General features: G+C 42.8%; 1 protein-coding gene across 3 annotated transcripts in view; it reads left to right on the plus strand.

Annotated features, from left to right (window-relative positions):
* The first annotated feature begins 1,876 nt into the window (after positions 1-1,876).
* Positions 1,877-21,725, plus strand: part of LOC106568845 (fatty acid CoA ligase Acsl3) — a 32,199-nt gene continuing 12,350 nt past the window's right edge. The window contains exons 1-5 of one of the 3 annotated variants that reach the window (XM_014139569.3): positions 1,877-2,079; positions 14,685-15,238; positions 20,524-20,701; positions 20,791-20,900; positions 21,336-21,474. In XM_014139569.3, coding sequence (XP_013995044.1) covers positions 14,876-15,238; positions 20,524-20,701; positions 20,791-20,900; positions 21,336-21,474 — 790 coding nt within the window. In that variant the 5' untranslated portion in view covers positions 1,877-2,079; positions 14,685-14,875. Of the gene's footprint in view, positions 2,085-14,684; positions 15,239-20,523; positions 20,702-20,790; positions 20,901-21,335; positions 21,475-21,725 lie in introns of all 3 variants that reach the window. The other 2 variants (XM_014139568.3, XM_014139570.3) reach the window with 2 other exon arrangements.

Genomic DNA, 21,725 nt, shown 5'->3' on the forward strand with positions numbered 1-21,725 from the left:
ACTCTGTGTTGTTTTTGTCACACTGCTTTGCTTTATCTTGGCCAGGTCGCAGTTGTAAATGAGAACTTGTTCTCAACTGGCCTACCTGGTTAAATAAAGTTGAAATTAAAAATAAAAAAATTAAATGATTGTCCAGCTGTTAGGATGTTGGGTTGATTTATAGATCATTGTGCTGGCCTTGCTCTGGTGGGCTGACCCTCGTGAAGTTGACCATTCGGCCATCAGATTTGCCACCAATGCTCCTTATAGGACACATCACTGCATTCTATACTCCTCTGTAAACTGGTCATCTCTGTATACCCGTCGCAAGACCCACTGATTGATGCTTATTTATAAAACCCTCTTAGGCCTCATTCCCCCCTATCTGAGATACCTACTGCAGCCCTCATCCTCCACATACAATACCCGTTCTGCCAGTCACATTCTGTTAAAGGGCCTCAAATCACACACATCCCTGGGTCGCTCCTCTTTTCAGTTCGCTGCAGCTAGCGACTGGAACAAACTGCAAAAACACTCAATCTGGACCGTTTTAACTCCATCTCTTCATTCAAAGACTCAATCATGGACACTCTTACTGATAGTTGTGACTAATCGTGTGATGTATTGTTGTCTCTACCTTCATGCCCTTTGTGCTGCTGTCTGTGCCCAATAATGTTTGTACCATGTTTTGTGCTGCTACCATGTTGTACTGCTGCCATATTGTGTTGCTACCATGTTGTTGTCATGTTGTGTTGCTTCCATGCCGTGTTTTCATGTGTTGCTGCCATGCTATGTTGTTGTCTTAGGTCGCTCTTTATGTAATGTTGTGGTGTCTGTCTTGTCGTGATGTGTGTTTTGTCCTATCTTTTAATTGTATTTTTAATCCCAGCCCCCATCTGGTAGGACGTCATTGTAAATAAGAATTTGTTCTTAACTGACTTGCCTAAAGGTACAACAAATATATATAAGTTGCACATCATCATCGGCACAATCGGCAGGGGCTCTTAATTAAAAAAAATTAAACATTCTCACTCCTTTTTTTGTATTTATAATACAGATCAACAACTTACAGTGCTACATCATACAAAACAGAACACAGGTATTAACAAGAAAATACTAAAACATACAAAACATATCAATGAAATAATAAAATAATAAACAATTCTAGTGCAATTGTAATCACTCTGAAAAAAAGATCATTAGAATGATTCTGGAAAATGTTATTCTTGTTGTTATTCACTAGGGATAATGTTTTAATAAGATAGTTAAATTCAATCAAAAATATGTGCAATTTTGGTATAGAATTTGGGAATTTTTGTTTGTGTATAAAGTATTTGGCAACAAGAATTTAAAAAATCACAATCATTTCAATGGTCTTGTTATCATTGCAATAGTAACATATTATATCCTTCGTGCCAAAAACATGGGTAGTGTTCATAATGGTAAATAAGTGTTCTGCAAGGTTTTCCCAAAATTCTGACACAAATTTACATCCAAAGAACAAGTGAGACAGATTCTCACATTCTTTTTCACAGAAAACGCAGATATCATCAATAGCCACAAATTTGGACAACATAGAATTACATGGATATATCTTATGTACAATTTTAAAGTGCACTTCCTTAAATTTGTTTGGTATACAATATTTGTAAGGCCTTAACCATGCATTTGTTCTAGACAATGTCAGGAATAAGCATGTTCCAGAAAATGTTTCCTCTTGGTGTAAGTTGGTTTTGTGAATGGTGAATTTGACTTATATATTTATTACAACAAGATTTCTCAAGCCTTCCAAACTAGGCAGGGGCCCTTCCTCTGACCGCCAGTAACCCTGGGACATCACAGCTACCTCAAGCACGCGCCACCTTCAGCGGTCCAATCGCAGGCAAGCGGACTGCCTTAACAACGTTTCGTTTCCCCATCACTTCCGGGCTGGTAACAAGGGCCATTGATGCCTGCAGATTTTCATAAAAATATCTTAGTTTAATAAATACATTGGCGCCATTGCTGTGATGTTTTGGGAGTGATATGGTCACAAAGCCTACAAATGAGGTTGGTGTATTGACAAAATTCTTCCAAGAGACGCGGGAATAGCGGATGATGGTGAGGTGAGGTTGCATTGTCTAGGCTCTCGATTCTTGCAGATGTGCTGCGATGTTAGCTAACGTTAGCTGGCTAGCAAATCTATTTTGTAGCTTGCTACCGGTAGCTCTCTCGACGGATAATCCAATGTTATTTGGTGTAATTGAAATGAGACTCAATAGGTTACTAGCTAGTGTCGGCTTGCTTTTGTCGAAACGTTTTTTATTTAATTTGTATTAGTTAGCTGTGTGTGTCATCCACAGCTGTAATGCCGGGCTGTTGATGCTAACGGTAGATATATTTGATAGGCGCTTTCCTGTCTGGCGACGTTAGCTACCGTAGTGAACTAGCTTACTAACGTTAGCTTACTGTGGTATTGACAAAAGGGTTTCATCATGGCATTTTGAGTGTGTTGATCTCCCCATTTATATCACGTTTTATTACACGTGGGTAACAGTTAGTTACCTAACTATTTGGTTTGTTTGTTATATTTTTAGTTAGTTAGTGAACGTTAACTATCTACCTGTAGCATATTTAGTTAGCGTAGACTATTTTTGCATAGATATGGAACAATTGTTCATCCAACAATGTGGTAACGTTATTGTCTTTTGGCCTGTCAAACTATCTAGCATTATAGACCCTGCTAAGTAGGGCTAACTGTCCTTACCATACCGGTAACGTTGGTCAAACAAATGCGTCATGGCAACAGACAATCACAAATGTCACCTGACACATGTCTGGAGAGGAGCCTGTGGTGTTTCCTTTCTGTGAGAAGGAGATGGTGTGTGCTGTGCAGATAACAATGACAACTAGAATATAATGATGGTGAGAAGGCCATAGATAGAATGAAACCTTTTAGATAGGAGGTGACAGATTTGGAGTCTCGTGGGTATGGGCTGACTGAACCAGTTCAGGATGTAGGGTGGTCAGGTGCTTTGATTTGATTAACTTATGCCAGTATGCCAATACTGCTATGGCACCACATTAGGCATCATTCACATCTTGTTAGTTACAAATACTTTAGCTGTTGTGCAAACGGTGTTTATGACACTGGTGGACAGAGTGGTGGATTCCGCCAGATGATTTAACAAGGCACATTCTCTCTTTATCTCTCTCTGTGTGTGTCTGTTTCAAGGACTCTAGGAATGTTGTCTTGTCTTTACTTTGGGGTCAAGTGGAAGTAGACAGAGTTTACACAGCAGAGCATGTCTTCTGGGTGATTGAGAGTTCTGTTTTCCAGAACCAGACTTGACCTAGACTATCCCTAACAATAACAGAACAACAACGACTCATTTGTTTACAATTACAGGAGTAGAACTAGCTATATGTTTACTGTGCTGTTAGGCCTACATTTCAGTTTCATAGTTCCCGTTCAGCCATGTGGTCTGCGAGCCATTATTACTCTGCGCCATGACTCATTTAAGTGGAGACTCAGAGTAGCCGAAAACTTGACTGGGAGATCTTTTGAGGCGTGTCCTCTAATTAGCCTGTCCTTTCTACCATAGAGGCTGGACCTGCAGTTCTGGTCTTGTTTGTCAAAGCCTTTGATGAAGAGCTGTGAGACTTTGCATTAGTGGCTGTACTAGTTTAGACTAGTCTGACTTGGTGACCTCTGTGGGTCATTCCACCTCAAAAAGCACAAGAAAGGGGATTTTGACACCCACCATCTCAGATTTCTGAAGTAGTTTCTGTAGTTAGTAACAGATACGATTAGCATTTCAGAAACAACATGTTCTTGAAATATAATTTGATCTCTGAGAAATTAAGCTAATTGATTGCACCCAAATTGGCCATTTTCATTTATAGGATTCAGATAATATTCATATATTAAATATAGTACCCAACATCTGATTTACACCAAAGTTCTTCCTACCAATGAATATTAAAAAAATCTAAAGCCACTCACAGACCCCCCCACACCGCATGCCAATCCCACCCAACAGCCAGTTCACAGTTCTCTATGTTTGACAAGTAGTATGAAACTGTGGCTTGGAGTATTGCTTCTCCATACTATTTAATGTATTCCCTGTGAATCTGGTGATGTTTTTTTCCCCTTTTCAGAGAAATTAGTAATTGAAGTCGCTTGCATTATTTGCCATAAAGTAGTGTGAAAGTACAAGGTTTTGATCACTAGATGCAGCTGTTCTTGCTATACCACAACACTATTTTATCCATTGTGCTGGTCTCTTGTGTTTATTAAATTGATCACAACATTTCCTTTGTGACTTTGGGTAGAAAACCAATGGATTCATCTCATTATGAAAATAAATGTTGTGGTCATACTCACAATTCAAGCCAGCAATTCAGTTTAATAATAGCAACCTAATGTGTCAAACCAACTCTCCTCGAGTAGTCCAACAAGTGTCTGTTCTCTGAGGGCTATCCCTATGCAATTCTCATACAAAGACTTTTCCTGGAAGCCCAAAACTTTGATGGTGAAATGCGCTAGGGACTTCATTGTTGTGACAACCCTAATAAAATATTGAATTGCATGGCAGTCTTATGTTTGTCAATACAGTTATTAGGAAACAACTCTGTATATTGTGATTAGTGACATCACCCATGGTATTGGGTTGGGTTTAATTCACACTACTTTCCCGAGTGGTGCAGCAGTCTAAGGCACTGCATCTCAGTGCAAGAGGTGTCACTACAGACCCTGGTTCGATTCCAGACTGTATCACAACAGGCCATGATTGGTCCAGCGTCGTCCGGGTTAGGGTTTGGCAGGGGTAGGCTGTCATTGTAAATAAGTTTAACTGACTTGCCTAGTTAAATAAAGGTTAAATTAAAAATACATTTTTTAAAAAACATTACAAAACACTATACAGTGTGTGTTTTCAACTATTTCCATTTGAAGACCATTTGAGACCATAACATTGAAACCATTAGAACTGCTGTAGCCTAATGGTTTGCTTGTTCATCAGGAATGGTCTAACAGTAACTAATCCAGACCTTTTTTGAAGGAAATAAACCACACACAAATGGGCCTTTTCCTGGACACAGATTAAGCATAAAAGAAGGACAAACTGATTTGCTTTCATGGAGGACTGGCTTGAATTGTGAGGATGGCCACACAATTTATTTCTGTCATGGGCCAAATCTATTGGTTTTCTACCCAAAGTTACAATGGAAATTGTGTGATCTGTTTAATAAACACGATACCAGCAAAATGGATAAGAGTGTGGCTGTATGGCAGAAACTGCTGCATCTAGTGGTCAAAACCTGGTACTTTCACACTACTTCATGGTAAAGGATGCAAGGAACTTCCATAACGATTTTCTCTGAATAGGAGGAAAAAAACTTAGCTGAGAAGACATTACATAGGATGAAGAAACAATATCCGAGCCGCAGCTCTATCCTACTTGTTAAACATAGAGAACTGATACTATATACTGGTTGTTGGGGTGGGATTGGTGTGGGGGCTCCGTGGAGGGCTTTTGACTATCTTTCTTACTCATTGTTAAAAAAAGGTTTGGTCCAAATCCGATATTAGGTTCTATATTTATTGAATATTTTATTTATTCTATAAATTCAGATGAACAATTTGGGTGCAATCAATTAGCTTCATTTCTCAGAGATAAAATGATATTCTAACAAAATAATGTTGCCGTAATGCTAATCTTATCTGTTTCTAAATAATAAAAAACGATTTCAGAACAATCTGAGATGGTGGGTGTCATGGTTTGCTGAAATGACATCGAACAAACCTGTGTCAGTTGGTCTGTGTCAGAGTCACAGGCTGCAAGTTTTGAAGTCAAGAATGCGTGACCATTGATCAGAGGACAGTATGAGTTCACCTTTGAAAGGTCATGGGTTAGTCTAGCTTCCCACACAACCTAGAAAAACGTGTTCAGGGAAGTGTGTGTGAGACAGGGCGATTCTACTTCCCTATGCTGAACTAGGCCTATAGTCTCCCTTGAGATCAATTCATTTCTTTGGAGCAAAATCTATTGGGAGGAAATCTAGATCAAGTCTTGCCTGCAGTTACTATCAGGATAGTAACACAGCTCAGTCCAAATTTGTTATCTATAACACGATCCTAGTTGTGAATAGGGCTGTTGCGGGAACATATTACCGCCACACCGGCAGTCACGGGTCATGACCGCAGTAAAATGCCATGTGACTCTGAGTCACGGTAATCCCCTTTTATGCACTCTGGACATGCTTTGGTAGAACCCAACTTGCTAACTACCATCAGGTCCTAATGGTCTGGTATTCAGGGCTCTATTGTTCCTCCATCAGGTCCTAATGGCCTGGTACTCAGGGCTCTATTGTTCCTCCATCAGGTCCAAATGGCCTGGTACTCAGGGCTCTATTGTTCCTCCATCAGGTCCTAATGGCCTGGTAGTCAGGGCTCTATTGTTCCTCCACCAGATCCTAATGGCCTGGTTCTCAGGGCTCTATTGTTCCTCCATCAGGTCCTAATGGCCTGTTAGTCAGGGCTCTATTGTCCCTCCATCAGATCCTAATAGCCTGGTAGTCAGGGCTCTATTGTCCCTCCATTTAAAAATGCCTTCCTCACCATCTTAAATAAGCATGCCCCATTCAAGAAATTTAGAACCAGGAACAGATATAGCCCTTGGTTCTCCCCAGACCTGACTGCCCTTAACCAACACAAAAACATCCTGTGGCGTTCTGCGTGAGCATCGAACAGCCCCCGTGATATACAACTTTTCAGGGAAGTTAGGAACAGATATACACAGGCAGTTAGAAAAGCCAAGGCTAGCTTTTTCAAGCAGAAATTTGCTTCCTGCAACACAAACTCAAAAAAGTTATGGGACACTGTAAAGTCCATGGAGAATAAGAGCACCTCCTTCCAGCTGCCCACTGCACCGAGGATAGGAAACTCTGTCACCACCGATAAATCCACTATAATTGAGAATTTCAATAAGCATTTTTCTACGGCTGGCCATGCTTTCCACCTGGCTACCCCTACCCCGGTCAACAGCACTGCACCCCCCACAGCAACTTGCCCAAGCCTTCCCCATTTCTCCTTCTCCCAAATCCAGTCAGCTGATGTTCTGAAAGAGCTGCAAAATCTGGACCCCTACAAATCAGCCGGGCTAGACAATCTGGAGCCTTTCTTTCTAAAATTATCTGCTGAAATTGTTGCAACCCCTATTACTAGCCTGTTCAACCTCTCTTTCGTGTCGTCTGAGATTCCCAAAGATTGGAAAGCAGCTGCTGTCATCCCCCTCTTCAGAGGGGGGGGACACTCTTGACCCAAACTGCTACAGACCTATATCTATCCTACCCTGCCTTTCTAAGGTCTTCGAAAGCCAAGTCAACAAACAGATTACCGACCATTTCGAATCCCACCGCACCTTCTCCGCTATGCAATCTGGTTTCAGAGCTGGTCATGCTCAAGGTCCTAAATGATATCTTAACCACCATCGATAAGAAACAATACTGTGCAGCCGTCTTCATTGACCTGGCCAAGGCTTTCGACTCTGTCCATCACCACATCCTCATCGGCAGACTCAGTAGTCTTGGTTTCTCAAATGATTGCCTCGCCTGGTTCACCAACTACTTCTCTGATAGAGTTCAGTGTGTCAAATCGGAGGGCCTGTTGTCCGAACCTCTGGCAGTCTCTATGGGGGTGCCACAGGGTTCAATTCTTGTGCCGACTCTCTTCTTTGTATACATCAATGATGTCGCTCTTGGTGCTGGTGAGTCTCTGATCCACCTCTGTGCAGATGACACCATTCTGTGTACTTCTGGCCCTTCTTTGGACACTGTGTTAACAACCCTCAAGACGAGCTTCAATGCCATACAACTCTCCTTCCGTGGCCTCCAACTGCTCTTAAATACAAGTAAAACTAAATGCATGCTCTTCAACCGATCGCTGCCTGCACCTGCCCACCCGTCCAGCATCACTACTCTGGACGGTTCTGACTTAGAATATGTGGACAACTACAAATACCTAGGTGTCTGGTTAGACTGTAAACTCTCCTTCCAGACTCACATCAAACATCTCCAATCCAAAGTTAAATCTAGAATTGGCTTCCTATTTCGCAACAAAGCATCCTTCACTCATGCTGCCAAACATACCCTCGTAAAACTGACCATCCTACCGATCCTCGACTTTGGCGATGTCATTTACAAAATGGCCTCCAATACCCTACTCAATAAACTGGATGCAGTCTATCACAGTGCCATCCGTTTTGTCACCAAAGCCCCATATACTACCCACCACTGCGACCTGTACGCTCTCGTTGGCTGGCCCTCGCTTCATACTGATCGCCAAGCCCACTGGCTCCTGGTCATCTACAAGACCCTGCTAGGTAAAGTCCCCCCTTATCTCAGCTCGCTGGTCACCATAGCAGCACCCACCTGTAGCACGCGATCCAGCAGGTATATCTCACTGGTCACCCCCAAAGCCAATTCCTCCTTCGGCCGCCTCTCCTTCCAGTTCTCTGCTGCCAATGACTGGAACGAAATACAAAAATCTCTGAAACTGGAAACACTTATCTCCCTCACTAGCTTTAAGCACTAGCTGTCAGAGCAGCTCACAGATTACTGCACCTGTACATAGCCCATCTATAATTTAGCCCAAACAACTACCCCTTCCCCATACTGTATTTATTTATTTATTTATTTAGCTCCTTTTCACCCCATTATTTCTATTTCTACTTTGCACTTTCTTCCACTGCAAATCTACCGTTCCAGTGTTTTACTTGCTATATTGTATTTACTTCGCCACCATGGCCTTTTTTTGCCTTTACCTCCCTTATCTCACCTCATTTGCTCACATTGTATATAGACTTATTTTTCTACTGTATTATTGACTGTGTGTTTGTTTTACTCCATGTGTAACTCTGTGTTGTTGTATGTGTCAAACTGCTTTGCTTTATCTTGGCCAGGTCGCAATTGTAAATGAGAACTTGTTCTCAACTTGCCTACCTGGTTAAATAAAGGTGAAATAAAACATTAAAAAAAATTAATGGCCTGGTACGCGGGGCTCTATTGTTCCTCTAAACACTCTGACAGTAATGCAAATACAATCAAAAATCACATCAAAGACTTATCATCATGACAGTATGGTGCTTTTAAAACTCAGCTCACTGTGATTGATTTGAAGAAAGAAGTTCAACAGGTTGAAACAGTGTAAAACATGGTTATTGTGGATGTTGTTTCAAAGCCCAACACAACGAAATGGACAGCACTTTCTAAGATGATGATTCATTCAATACTTATAGGCTTATGACCCCAAGCCCGAAAACAAACAACAACCCTGAATTAAAATGATGATTGTGCCGTTATGCAGTATATAACCTACTGCATATTACGCATGGCTGAAAAACATAAAACAAAACTGATTTAAGATGTCTTTAGTACATAATTGATCTAGCCTATACTCCAATATTAATGAGTAGTCACCTTTGATTGTAGACTGTATTATTATGCATACTGGATGGACTGGTTACCTTATGCTACGCTCCAACATTTCTACCCATGAGTCTGGGAGAGAACGTAGAGGCCTAGGCAATGTTGTTGGTGCATTGATTGTGCAGGGCGGCTTACAGAGTTAGTCTACAATTATAGTGAATTTGTATTATATTTTAGAATTAATTGGGTGACACATTACCTTTAACTACAGAATATCTCACAGCTGTGCATTTCCATCTCCTCCCCTCTCACCTTCATTCCTTTCTTGAGCATTTGAGGGGCTGTTCACAGTTTTAGTGAAATATGTTTAGTTGCGAAAACATGTTTCTATCGATGTTCCCGAACAGATTTCACTTGGTTTCCCAAATTAAGCCCTGGAGAGCCCATGGCATACAGAGTTTGGGCGCAATATCACCTGTCGGGGCAGCGAGAGCGTGCTCTTCAAACAGGAATATCACCTGTCGGGGCAGCGAGAGCGTGCTCTTCAAACAGGAATATCACCTGTCGGGGCAGCGAGAGCGTGCTCTTCAAACAGGAATATCACCTGTCGGGACAGCGAGAGCGTGCTCTTCAAACAGGAATATCACCTGTCGGGACAGCGAGAGCGTGCTCTTCAAACAGGAATATCACCTGTCGGGGCAGCGAGAGCGTGCTCTTCAAACAGGAATATCACCTGTCGGGGCAGCGAGAGCGTGCTCTTCAAACAGGAATATCACCTGTCGGGGCAGCGAGAGCATGCTCTTCAAACAGTGGTTGATGTGAGGAGTGAAGTAAGTGTTCTTATTTATTTCTCAGCTGCTCATATTAAGCACATGCTCCGCTATAAAACCCAAGTAGCATCATTGAAAAACGGACCGGCGGGAAAGCGTGCGGCCTCCATTCGCTATTGGAGCACATACAGATTACATTTATTTTTTGCCCCCTGCCTCATTTCCAGCCGATTTGATAATGGGCCATTCTAAATCAAAACACATTTGACATATTAGTAAAGACAAGATTACATTGAGAATAGTCTGATGGGTGAAAAGGAAGGAGCACAAGCTGCTACTTTTTCAAATCATCAATAGTCTAAAGTCGCACCATGCAGCCTATATAAACAGTGCCTTCGGAAAGTATTCAGACCCCTTGACTTTTTCCAACATTTTTTACGTTACAGCCTTATTCTAAAATAGATTGTCGTTTTTTCCCCCCCTCATCAATCTACACACAATACCCCATAATGACAAAACAAAAACAGGTTTTTAACAGGTAAACTGAAATATCTCATTTACATAAGTATTCAGACCCTTTGCTCAGTACTTTGTTGAAGCACCTTTGGCAGCAATTACAACCTTGTCTTCTTGGGTATGACGCTAAGCTTGGCACATCTGTATTTGGGGCGTTTCTCCCATTCTTCTCTGAAGATCCTCTGTCAGGTTGGTTGGGGAGCGTCGCTGCACAGCTATTTTTAGATCTCTCCAGAGATGTTCGGGCTCTGGCTGGGCCACTCAAGGACATTCATAGACTTCTCCCGAAGCCACTCCTGCGTTGTATTGGCTTGGTGCTTAGGGTCGTTGTCCTGTTGGAAGGTGAACCTTCGCCCCAGTCTGAGGTCCTGAGCGCTCTGGAGCAGATTTCCACCAAGGATCTCTCTGTACTTTGCTCTGTTCATCTTTCATCTGACAATAACGTACTGACAATTTCATGACCGTCACAGACCTAGTTGGTGAAGCATGAAAACTGATAAGGCCTCGACTATTCCAGAAATAAGATGTGATCAAAACAATAACAGATAGAATCCCAGCCCTATGGCGAAGGTAGTTGCCTTGCTAATAGCATAAAGATAACTGGGATTCTACACAACATAAACAGTCACCTAACCCCTGCGTTGGAGCCTTGTCTAGTAGTAGTGGTCTTTTCCATCTAAAAGGACCATTGAGCATCAACGTGAAGTTTATAGGAGCATATCAAATGCGGTGATATTTCTAGGAAATGAAGGCATAGATACATTTTTTTTCAACCATTTTCCATCTTGTGTGCAAAACTGTCAAGGCAAAGCTGTCATCCAGGCAAAGGGTGGCTACTTTGAAGAATCTCATCTAAAATATATTTTAACACTTTTTTTGGTTACTACATGATTCCATATGTGTTATTTCATAGTTTTGATGACCTCACTATTGTTCAACAATGTAGGAAATAGTAAAAATAAAGAAAAACCCTTGAATGAGTAGGTGTGTCCAAACTTTTGACTGGTACTGTATGTCCTCAATAAATATGACAGTAAATACAAAACTTGTTTAGTTTATCTTCTTATGTGTATCTATCTATGGCAGGGGATAATAATTATGCAAAGTGTTTGTGCTAAACCACCACAAGAGGTGGCTGGCTGAATGAATTAAACTTTTGTCTCAAAGTAAATCTGAAATGGCCCCGTTCACAAATGAGCATTGAAATGCAGTAACATGCTGTTCGTAATGTCACCACTAGGTGTCAGCATTTTGTCTTGAGTTGATTTACAGTCAAAGGTCATGTAAACAAACACTTTATGGCAACCTCTAGCTAGCTAACGGTAGCTTCTTATCTCATCATTAATGCAAGCACATGGCCTGAATTATAGATCAACGCCAATTGTCTTCCTTTCTGCAGATTGCATATTTCAGAAAACAAACTGAATAAGCCCACTAGCTAACGTGATAGGCTCAGACCGTAGCAGTGCTCTTTTTGTATCAAGGACGAGTGTTCACTTTGGCACCAGTCCAGTGTTGGCACATACAGTTGAAGTCGGAAGTTTGCATACACTTAGGTTGGAGTCATTAAAACTCGTTTTTCAACCACTCCACAAATTTCTTGTTACAAACTATAGTTTTGGCAAGTCGGTTATGACATCTACTGTGTGCATGACACAAGTAATTTTTCCAACAATTGCTTACAGACAGATTATTTCACTTAATTAACTGTATCACAATTCCAGTGGGTCAGATGTTTACATACACTAAGATGACTGTGCCTTTAAACAGCTTGGAAAATTCCAGAAAATGATGTCATGGTTTTAGAAGCTTCTGATAGGCTAATTGACATTTGAGTCAATTGGGAGTGTACATGTGGATGTATTTCAAGACCTACCTTCAAACTCAGTGCCTCTTTGCTTGACATCATGGGAAAATCTAAAGAATTCAGCCAAGACCTCAGAAAAAAAATGTAGACCTCCACAAGTCTGGTTCATCCTTGGGAGCAATTTCCAAACGCCTGAAGGTACCACGTTCATCTGTACAAACAATAGTACGCAAGTATAAACACCATGGGACTACGCAGCCGTCATACCGCTCAGGAAGGAGACGTGTTCTGTCTCCTAGAGATGAACGTACTGTGTAATAAGTGCAAATCAACCCTAGGACAACAGCAAAGGACCTTGTGAAGATGCTGGAGGAAACAGGTACAAAAGTATCTATATCCACAGTAAAACGAGTCCTATATTGACATAACCTGAAAGGCCGCTCAGCAAGGAAGAATCCACTGCTCCAAAACCGCCATTAAAAAAGCCAGACTACGGTTTGCAACTGCACATGGGGACAAAGATCGTACTTTTTGGAGAAATGTCCTCTGGTCTGATGAAACAAAAATAGAACTGTTTGACCATAATGACCATCGTTATGTTTGGAGGAAAAGGGGGGACGCTTGCAAGCCGAAGAACACCATCCCAACCGTGAAGCACAGGGGTGGCAGCATCATGTTGTGGGGGTGCTTTGCTGCAGGAGGGACTGGTGCACTTCACAAAATAGATGGCATCATGAGGTCGGAAAATTATGTGGATATATTAAAGCAACATCTCAAGACATCAGTCAGGAAGTTAAAGCTTGGTCGCAAATGGGTTTTCCAAATGGACAATGACCCCATGCATACTTCCAAAGTTTTGGCATAATGGCTTAATCACCACAAAGTCAAGGTATTGGAGTGGCCATCACAAAGCCCTGACCTCAATCCTAAACTTCTGACCCACTGGGAATGTGGTGAAATAAATAAAAACTGACATAAATAAAGTGGTGATACTAACTGACCTAAGACAGGGAATTTCTACTAGGATTAAATGTCAGGAATTGTGAAAAACTGAGTTTAAATGTATTTGGCTAAGGTGTATGTAATCTTCCGACTTCAACTGTACATAGCACAAATTGCTAGCTAGATAGCTAAGCTAACTAACTACCTTGCTGGCTAGATAGCCAGCACACGTTAGCTAAGTGAGAATGTGATGAGGACAGGACAAGCTACTACTCAACTTCAGACCACCATGCCTTCTCTCTCTCTCTCTCTCTCTCTCTCTCTCTCTCTCTCTCTCTCTCTCTCTCTCTCTCTCTCTCGTTGTTACCTAGGGCTGAATGATGTTCAATGAGCAGTACGTAGAGCACCCTCTTCTGGCAACCATTGAACATTTCTAAAAATGACAGCAAATGAGCAGATGTATTAGTTTTTTCTATGTATATAATATCAGTGCTTTATCTGTGTAATAAATACCGATACAAATATTTCTGTGAAAGGCTGATGTCGGCCGATAAAGAAAGATATTTGTACTCCAAAGAGGGGCGGTGGTGGAGGGGTTAAATAAAAAAAGTGAAAAAAATAAAATGTATTTACTGATAACAATTTTGTTTATGAATTACTAAGTGATTCAAATGCATCACTGTTACCAAATCGGTGACCGAAAAATCTGTAACTGATTGACTGCAATTGAATTGGCTACAATGGGAAATCATAGTCGTCCCAACCCACAGTACAGTAGAGTACATTACAGTAGAACAGAGTAGTAAAGAAAAGTAGAGCACACGTGTAGAGTACAGTATAATGTAATATACTCTACTGAACCATATTCTGCTTTTCTGTACTGTACTATATTGCAGGGATCGCGTTGACGCCGAATTTTGCATTTTTCAAGCAGACCCCCCACCCCCCCTGACGTGACCCCTGGTGTGTGTTTTAATTATTAGAATTTGTTTTACATAGTGGTGCAGCCCAATCCACAAGGGGGCGCAGCGGCCCTCTTACGTTCTTTCGAGACAACCCTGGTCTGATGGAGATTACACTGCTTGCCTAATTTGACTATTATTCCAAGGAGATTAGAGCCATGTAGCCCAAATTCATGGCTGGGTGGTCTAACAGTGGTACATTACTAATGTGTTTCATTTTTTAAAATGCATTTGAGCTGTCTATCCCTCTCCGCTATGCCTGTCTTCATCTCTAAAGTGTTTTCTGTTCTCTCACTACAGGTGAGCTGACTCTAAAACCGTGCTGTGTCTGTCAGTCCATCCGTCAAGCGGCTCTATCAGAGGAACCACCAGTGCATGAGAAGGAACACAATCAGTTTTCGAAAGAAGTGTTGGGGTGTATCCCTCACACTTCCTGCCCCACCCACCTCAACTCAGGCTCCACCCCGTGACCCTTGACCCCTGACATCAAGATGAAACTAAAAGAGGACATGAACCCACTGCTGCTGCAGGTCTTCCGCTCGGTTGTCTGGGTCTACTCGGTCATCACCTTCCTGCCCTGGTACCTGCTCTCGGGCGCTGGAGCCAACCTAGACCGGGCGCGGCGGGTCAAGGCGCGGTCAGTGAGTGGTCGCCCGGCGGGCCCTTACCGGGCGACCAACCATGAGGATGGTAGCCAGCAGAAGCTGGTGTCTTCCTTGCACCCAGGAGTGGACACCCTGGACAAGGTGATGGAGTATGGAGCGGCCAGGTTTCCAGAGAGGAACTGCCTGGGCACGAGAGAGGTGCTGAGCGAGGAGGACGAGCTCCAACCCAACGGGAAGGTCTTCAAGAAGGTGAGGAAGAGGGTGAAAAGTGGATTTAATTATCTTTCTTGATACAGTGCCTTTGGAAAGTATTCAGACCCCTTTACTTTTTCCACATTTTGTTACGTTACAGCCTTATTTTAAAATGGATTAAATAAATACAAATCCTCAGCAATCTACACACAATAACCCATTTCTTAAAAATAAAAAACAGAAATACCTTATTTACATAAGTATTTACACCCTTTGCTATGAGATTTGAAATTGAGCTCAGGTGCATCCTGTTTCCGTTGTTCATCCTTGATGTTTCTACAACTTTATTGGAGTCCACCTGTAGTAAATTAAATTGATTGGACATGATTTGGAAAGTCACACACCTGTCTCTATGTAAGGTCCCACAGTTAACAGTGCATGTCAAAGCAAAAACCAAGCCATTAGGTCGAAGGAATTGTCCATAGAGCTCAGAGACAGAATTGTGTCAACACAGATCTGGGGAAGGTTTCCAAAAAATGTCTGCAGCATTGAAGGTCCCAAGAACACAGTTGCCTCCAACATTCTTAAATGAAAGAAGTTTGGAACCACCAAGACTCTTCCTAGAGCTGGCAGCCCGGCCAAACTGAGCAATCGGGGGAGAAGGGCCTTGGTCAGAGAGGTGACCTGGAACCCGATGGTCACTCTGACATAGCTCTAAAGTTCTTCTCTGGAGATGGGAGAACCTTCCAGAAGGACAACCATCTCTGCAGCACTCCACCAATCAGGGCTTTATGGTAGAGTGGCCAGACGGAAGCCACTCCTCAGTAAAAGCCACATGACAGCCCGCTTGGAGTTTGCCAAAAGGCACCTAAAGACTCTCAGACCATGAGAAACAAGATTCTCTGGTCTGTTGAAACCAAGATGTAACTAGTTTGGCCTGAATGCCAAATGTCACGTCTGGAGGAAACCTGGCACCATCCCTACGGTGAAGCATGGTAGTGGCAGCATCAGGCTGTGGGGATGTTTTTCAGCTGCAGGGACTGGGAGACTAGTCAAAACAATTTAATCCATTTTCAAGTAAGGCTGTAACGTAACAAAATGTGGAAAAAGTCAAGTGGTCTGAATATTTTCCAAAGGCACTGTATAATCTGTGTTTATGTTGTGTATGAGAAAGGCCTCTTCGCTATGGTTGCAGTAGAAGGACATTAGATGGCTCTGTCTGACCCTGTTTGAAGGCAGCTGGTTTTTATAGGTAATTCTGGGGTAATACACCCCCCCCCCCCCCAAATACCATTGTTAATAGTAGAAGTACGCACCACTAAACTGTCACACACCGATGTCTGGTAGTTCTCCTTGTACAAGGTATTTTTATTTTTTGGGGTCAGCTATGAAACTAGCAGACAGATGAGTCTATAAAATAACACTAATTGCATAATTTCCCCTTTTTTGCCCCGACCGTGGTTGGAGGACCTGGTGGAAAAACATTACAATTCAAAATATACTGTGCCTTCAGAAAGTATTCACACCCCTTGACTTTTTCCATATTTTGTTGTGTTACAGCCTGAATACATTTTTTAAGTTAAATTGACATTTTTTTGTCACTGGTCTACACAAATAGGGCTGACCCCATTTAGTTGATTATTCAGTCAATAGGCTGTTGGCCTACCGAGATTTCTTTAGTGTTTTTAAGGTGCACAAGACACCCGTCTGTTTCTCACCTGCCTCAGTGGACTAATCCATTGCGGGAGGCCACGGGGATGGCGCAATCAATCACTCTAAGATGCTATTGAAATTGTGTATGGTTATATTATATATGAATAATGATGCAACACTAATAAATATAATATTATTTTATAACAAATGCGCCTCTCCCACATTAAATAGCGGTTGCTGTCCGCGGTTCTGAAACATAATCTTCAGTGCGCCGTTGAATTGTTGCCTTTCCCTATATGTTGCTTTGTGCATAATAGCAAAGTTATCCAGCATATTGGTGTTGAGAACAATGCGACGGAGGCAGCAGTGGTGTGAGGAGACGAGAAAATAACCCTTGCCTTAATTGTCTAAGAAAATTAAGGAGAGAGGAAACTCCAACCTAATTAGGTATATAATCAATAACTTAACTGTTTAATGTGCCTGGCTTTATAAATCATCCATATACTAAAGTATGTGGACAGCCCTTCAAAGGAGTGGATTCGGCTATTTCAGCCACACTCATTGCTGACAGGTGTATAAAATCGAGCACACAGCCATGCAATCTCCATAGACAAACACTGGCAGTAGAATGGCCATACTGAAGAGCTCAGTGACTTTCAAGGTGACATCGTCATAGGATGCCTCCTTTCCAACAAGTCAGTTTGTCAAATTTCAACCTTGCTTGAGCTTCCCCGGTTAACTGTAAGTGCTGTTATTGTGAAGTGGAAACGTCTAGAATCAACAACGGCTTGGCCGTGAAGTGGTAGGCCATACAAGCTCACAGAACGGGACCGGCGAGTGCTGAAGCGCGTAGTGAATAAAAATCATCTGTTCTCGGTTGCAACACTTACTACCGAGTTACAAACTGCCTCTGGATGCAACATCAGAACAATAACTGTTAGTCAGGAGCTTCATGAAATGGGTTTCCATGGCCGAGCAGCGGCACACAAGCCAAAGATCATCATACGCAATGCCAAGCGTCGGCTGGAAGCTTGCCGCCATTGGACTCTGGAGTGAATCACGCTTCTCCATCTGGCAGTTCAAAGACAAATCTGGGTTTGGCGGATGCCAGGAGAACGCTACCTGCCCAATACACAGTGCCAACAGTAAAGTTTGGTGGAGGAGGAATAATGGTCCGGGGCAGTTTTGAATTGTTCAGGCTAGGCCCCTTAGTTTCAGTGAAGGGAAATCTTAACTCTACAGTGTACAATGTCATTCTAGACGATTTCAGCATGACAATGCCCCTGTGCACAAAGCAAGGTCCATACCGATCCCTGACCTCAACCCCATTGAACACCTTTGGGGTGAATTCGAACTCCGACTGCGAGCCAGGCCTAATCGCCCATCATCAGTGCTCGACCTCACTAATGTTCTTGTGGCTGAATGGAAGCAAGTCCCTGCAGCAATGTTCCAACATCTAGTGGAAAGCCTTCCCAGAAGAGTGGAGGCTGTTATAGAAGCAAAGGGGGACCAACTCCATATTAATGCCCATGATTTGGGAATGAGATGTTCGACGAGCAGGTGTCCACATACTTGTAGTGTATCAATTTTACTTAACCTTTATTCAACTAGGCAAATCAGTTAAGAACCCATTTTTATTTACAATGACGGCCTAGCCTGGCCAAACCTGGATGACGCTAGGCCAATTGTGCGCCGCCCTATGGGACTCCCAATCACAGCCGGCTGTGATACAGCCTGGATTCGAACCAGGGACTCTTGCGCCTCAGGGACTGAGATGCAGTGCCTTAGAATGCTGCGCCACTCGGGAGCCCAATGTAGTGTATCTACAGGGATAAGAAATATCCTGCTTCTGCCTGTTTGGGTGTTTTGTTTAATAGCCTACTGATTCTGTTAGCGCCAATCATTGCTATGCTGCATCACCAATCTTATTTTATTGCTATGCTGTAATAAAGGCTTTTTTTTTTTTTTTACAAACTCTCTGGTATTACTTACCATTGATTTAGTGTTGATACTGTTCCAAATGGTCCGAAAATAATAATAATAATAATGTAATCTAACAGCACCTGTTTGGCACACACAGGCCTAATATTCACACAGTGCTGGCTATAACAGACCCTCCTTTATCTGGACCTGCAGTAGTTTACACGGCTAAGTCACGTCTTCCACACATCTGACTTCCCCTTTCCCTCTTGAGCAATCAGTAAACATTCCCCCATTTCAAGTTTCATTTTCAGGTCTTCCGCATCCATTTTGCTGTGTTCAGAGTTTATAACCAATTTTATAATGTGAAACATTATAACCATGTTTCACGTAAAGAGAGCAGGAGTTGAGGGAATAGGGAATGTTTTATTCCTAAACAAATGAGGGATTTTGGTAACATAACTTTTCGGTCAGAGAATCAGGTAAGGAACTAAATGGCTGTAATGATGGTGCAGCTTCAGCACGGACAGCTGGATAAACACTTGCTGTGCTGTGGTGCTTGTTCACTGCAGCAAGGAGGAGAGAGAGCGACAACCTTACTCAGTCACACAGGCACTCGCTGTCATTTTTATTGTTTTAGCATCGCGTGGCCATCGGTTTCCCTCTTGAGTCATTAGTGTGTCTTAATTATTTAATCAAACAATGTGACTAAAGCATCAGACAAGCTTATTCAAACATAGGTGGTGTCTGTGGAAAAATGCATGCATTTCAAATGTAGACTAATAGACTGACGACTCTAGCTCGACTAAGGTTTTTCTTAGTCGGGGACAGCCCTGCGCTGTATACATATAGCCTCTTCCTATTTATACTAGACTCCCAAGTGCAAATCAAATCAACCAATCCTTCTAATCTAAATTCCACCCCTCAGATGTCCACAGCCTACCAATCTGTGTGTGTGTGTGTGTGTGTGTGTGTGTGTGTGTGTGTGTGTGTGTGTGTGTGTGTGTGTGTGTGTGTGTGTGTGTGTGTGTGTGTGTGTGTGTGTGTGTGTGTGTGTGTGTGTGTGTGTGTGTGTGTGTGTGTGTGTGTGTGTGTGTGTGTGTGTGTGTGTGTGTGTGTGGATGTCGTATGAGGAGACCCACCAGGCAGCAGTATATTAGTGTTAACAGTGTATGTGGTTGTGTTATCTCTAGGTGATCCTGGGGGAGTATCAGTGGATGTCGTATGAGGAGACCCACCAGGCAGCAGTATATTAGTGTTAACAGTGTATGTGGTTGTGTTATCTCTAGGTGATCCTGGGGGAGTATCAGTGGATGTCGTATGAGGAGACCCACCAGGCAGCAGTATATTAGTGTTAACAGTGTATGTGGTTGTGTTATCTCTAGGTGATCCTGGGGGAGTATCAGTGGATGTCGTATGAGGAGACCCACCAGGCAGCAGTATATTAGTGTTAACAGTGTATGTGGTTGTGTTATCTCTAGGTGATCCTGGGGGAGTATCAGTGGATGTCGTATGAGGAGACCCACCAGGCAGCAGTATATTAGTGTTAACAGTGTATGTGGTTGTGTTATCTCTAGGTGATCCTGGGGGAGTATCAGTGGATGTCGTATGAGGAGACCCACCAGGCAGCAGTATATTAGTGTTAACAGTGTATGTGGTTGTGTTATCTCTAGGTGATCCTGGGGGAGTATCAGTGGATGTCGTATGAGGAGACCCACCAGGCAGCAGTATATTAGTGTTAACAGTGTATGTGGTTGTGTTATCTCTAGGTGATCCTGGGGGAGTATCAGTGGATGTCGTATGAGGAGACCTACCAGGCAGCTGTGTGTTTTGGCAGTGGGCTGGCCGCGCTGGGCCAGAGGCCTCAGTGTAACATCGCCATCTTCTGTGAGACCAGGGCCGAGTGGATGATAGCAGCACAGGCCTGCTTCATATACAACTTCCCATGTGAGTGTTTATGTTAGACAGTAGCACACTATTGCAACACACACACACACACAATGAATCTCTAACTCCAGTCTGTGTCATTCTGACAGTGGTGACGTTGTACTCTACTCTGGGCGGAGCGGCCATCGCCCACGGTCTGAACGAGACTGAGATCACCCACATCATCACCAGCAAAGACCTGCTACACAGCCGTCTCAAGGTAAGCTCTGCTCGCCTTGTCCTGATCACTTCCTGCAATGCCATATGAGACAGTACACACTCCAGCCAGATAATACAACTTTCCCACATTTTAAATAGTCTTGCCTATTTATTTATTTATTTATTTATTTATTTAAAAACATGACTACATTTTGAATAGTTTTCACCCCTAAATATGCGTTGGAACAGTTGCCCACTTACAGTCCTTGAGCAGACAGTCTAAGTGTTGTACAAACAGATCCCCTCAAACACACTGAATGTCAAGGCAATGCGTAGAATTGCTAGTCTTAATGGCATAATGAGCAGTTATTTAGAATGCGAGATGATTTGTAGATCATAGACTACATTGATTCTAAGCAGTCCGACTGCAATCTCCAGTCAATAGCTACTTTCTCTCTCCCTCTCTCCTCCCTCTCCTCCTGCCGTCTCCTCCCAGGACATTCTGTTGGAGGTGCCTCGGCTGCAGCACATCATCGTGGTGGACAGTAAGCCAACCAGTTTGCCCGGCTTCCCCCGCGGCATCATGGTCCACAACATGGACGCCGTGCAAGAGCTGGGCTCCAGACCCGACAACAGTAAGGAGGGAGAGCGTGGGTGTGTGTGTGTGAGGGGTGTGTGTGTGTTTGGGTCTACGTGTTGTCTGACTCGGTACAGTACTTCTGCCCTGTGGTCTTAGCGACTCAAATGTGATCTGACTTCCAGAATCATAGTTTTTTGTACCTGAATAGCCCTCTCTGTCATATCCTATCAGATTGTATTAGCCCTGTGCTATGTGCATGCCCTCTCTTGAAAGAAAGATCGATAGCCGTTCTCTGATGCTCCCGCA

The sequence above is a fragment of the Salmo salar genome, chromosome 14, assembly GCF_965601325.2.
Source record: "Salmo salar chromosome 14, fSalSal1, whole genome shotgun sequence".
Lineage (NCBI taxonomy): Eukaryota > Metazoa > Chordata > Actinopteri > Salmoniformes > Salmonidae > Salmo > Salmo salar.